At 63.5% G+C, this 2,120-nt stretch overlaps 1 protein-coding gene across 1 annotated transcript; it reads left to right on the top strand.

Annotated features, from left to right (window-relative positions):
• Positions 1–6: 6 nt before the first annotated feature.
• On the top strand, positions 7–1,844 carry NDUFAB1 (NADH:ubiquinone oxidoreductase subunit AB1). Its single transcript, XM_041473877.1, has 3 exons — positions 7–163; positions 279–366; positions 1,708–1,844. The coding sequence occupies exons 1-3, from the start codon at positions 83–85 to the stop codon at positions 1,797–1,799; spliced, it is 261 nt and encodes an 86-aa protein (XP_041329811.1). The 5' UTR covers positions 7–82; the 3' UTR covers positions 1,800–1,844.
• The last annotated feature ends 276 nt before the right edge of the window (positions 1,845–2,120 follow it).

Below are 2,120 nucleotides of genomic sequence, written 5' to 3'. Positions count from 1 at the left end.
CGCCCCGCTGGGCCGCCCCGCGCCGCCCGCGCTGCTCCGGCTGCCGCGCGTGGCCGCGCCGCTCTGCCGCGGCTTCTCCGAGATGCCGCCCCTGACCTTGGCCGACATCAAGGACCGGGTGCTCTACGTGCTCAAGCTCTACGATAAGATCGACCCCGAGAAGGTGAGCGGGGCCGGGGGGAGGCGGCCGGGCCGCGGGCTCCGGTGTAACGGGAGCTGGCGCCCCGGGCGCGGCCGGGCCGGGTGCCCGTGTCCCGCTGACCCCGTGTCCTCCCCAGCTCACAGCCGAGTCCCACTTCATGAAGGACCTGGGCCTGGACAGTCTGGACCAAGTGGAGATCATCATGGCCATGGAGGACGAGTTCGGTAACGGCGCCCGGGGCTGCTGGGCCGTGGGAGCGGCGGCACCGCCGGCCTGTGCCGTGTGGGGCAGAGAAACCCCCAGGGCAGGGCAGACCCCGCAGGGCAGGCAGGGCAAACCCCACGGGGCCAGCTCCGAGAGCAGGGCCGGCCCTGGGAGCAGGGCAAACCCCGCAGGGCCGGCCCTGGGGGCAGGGCAAACCCCGCAGGGCCGGCCCTGGGAGCAGGGCAGACCCCACAGAGCAGGGCAGGCTGCACAGGGCCGGTCCCGGGAGCAGGGCAAACCCCGCAGAGCCAGCCCTGGGAGCAGGGCAGACCCCACAGAGCAGGGCAGACCCCACGGGGCCAACTCCGAGAGCAGGGCAAACCGTACAGAGCAGGGCAAGCCCCACAGAGCCAGCCCTGGGGGCAGAGCCAGCTCCCCGAGCAGGGCAAACCCCACAGGGCCGGCCCTGGGAGCAGGGCAAACCCCACAGAGCCAACCCTGGGAGCAGGGCAAACCTCACACGGCCACCAGTGAGCTGGGCACCCGCAGCAGTCAGGAATATGGCCCTTTGCTCCAGAGCTCTGCCCCTTTGGAAGCAGGAATTCTCTCCCACCCCCATGGGCACCAGCCAGGGATGGGGAAAGGGGAGCAGTGGGTGCTGAGCTTGGCATCGCAGATCAAAAACCCCAGACACTCCAGGTTGGTTTTGCTCACCAGATTTTTTTTCATCCTTAATCCTAATAGGGAAAAAAAAAGGTGCTTTCTCCTTATTGGTTTGTATTCCAAATTTCTTTTGACTTCCTTTGGACTTCATGCTTCCCCCTAAAGCTCATGAATTCTGGAGTGGGTGCCTAAATGTCACCTTGGGCCATGGGTGTCCCTGGGGTTTGGTCATTCTCTAAGGCCAAGGTGGATGTTACACTCTCAGAGCCTTTGCTGGCAGTGTGTCTAATCCCCAGTGAACTGTGAGTGTGCCCAGGAGCACTAAAACATAAACCAGACATTTCTGGGCTGTTTCTGACCCGTTCCACCTCCGAGAGCCCGAGTGCCCTGCCCTGCTGTTGGCTCCCTGCGAGCACATGAGAGCACACTCAGCCTGAGGGGTTCAGGTGCTGCCTGGGGGTCCAGGAGCATCCCCTGCCACACACTGCTGTCTGGGGGGCTCTGGGAAGGCACTGGTGGCTTTAACAGGGCACATGGGGCTCTGGCTCCTGCTGTGTCCCCTGTCTGGAAGCAGTGTCACTTTGGCAGTGCAGTGACAGCTCTGGCTGACACAGCAGTCCCCTGAGCCACCAGCCAGCCTTCCTCATGCTTGCTCCCTTTTGATTGCTTTTGGGCTAAGCGTGTGCCCTTTCTTGCAGGATTTGAAATTCCTGACGGAGATGCAGAGAAGCTGATGTGCCCACAGGAGATTGTAGATTACATTGCAGATAAGAAGGATGTTTATGAGTGAAGCAGTTGCTCAGAGGTGAGTTCAGAGGTGCTCTCAGGGTGCCTGGGCACACACTGGGGTAGGGGCAGGGTGAGGTGTGGCACAGGTGGGAGCCCAGCAGCTCGGGAGGAGCTGGCAGCAGCTGAGGGTGCCAGCAGGGAGGGCAGGTGGGGTGTGTTGTCCTGAGGGTGGGGGTGTTTTCCTGAAGCACCTGCAGCTGGAGAGAGGGCGTGGGGCTCAGCCTCTCCTCTCGTCCTGCCTGGCACATCCAGCACTCAGCTCCTCCCCGGGGCAGCAGTGGGTGGCAGATTGCTCTCAGCCATGGCCCCCATCTCCCCGTGC

Source organism: Pyrgilauda ruficollis, unplaced genomic scaffold (genome assembly GCF_017590135.1).
Source record: "Pyrgilauda ruficollis isolate IOZ18807 unplaced genomic scaffold, ASM1759013v1 scaffold3040, whole genome shotgun sequence".
Taxonomy (NCBI): domain Eukaryota; kingdom Metazoa; phylum Chordata; class Aves; order Passeriformes; family Passeridae; genus Pyrgilauda; species Pyrgilauda ruficollis.
Note: the sequence above shows the minus strand (reverse complement) of the source record. Positions and strands in the feature narration are given on the sequence as shown.

Coding starts and splice junctions, on each gene's coding strand:
- NDUFAB1 (XM_041473877.1), top strand. CDS start 83: ATGCCGCCCCTGACCTTGGCCGACATCAAGGACCGGGTGCTCTACGTG. Junction 164..278: donor ATAAGATCGACCCCGAGAAG/GTGAGCGGGGCC, acceptor TGTCCTCCCCAG/CTCACAGCCGAGTCCCACTT. Junction 367..1,707: donor GGCCATGGAGGACGAGTTCG/GTAACGGCGCCC, acceptor CCTTTCTTGCAG/GATTTGAAATTCCTGACGGA.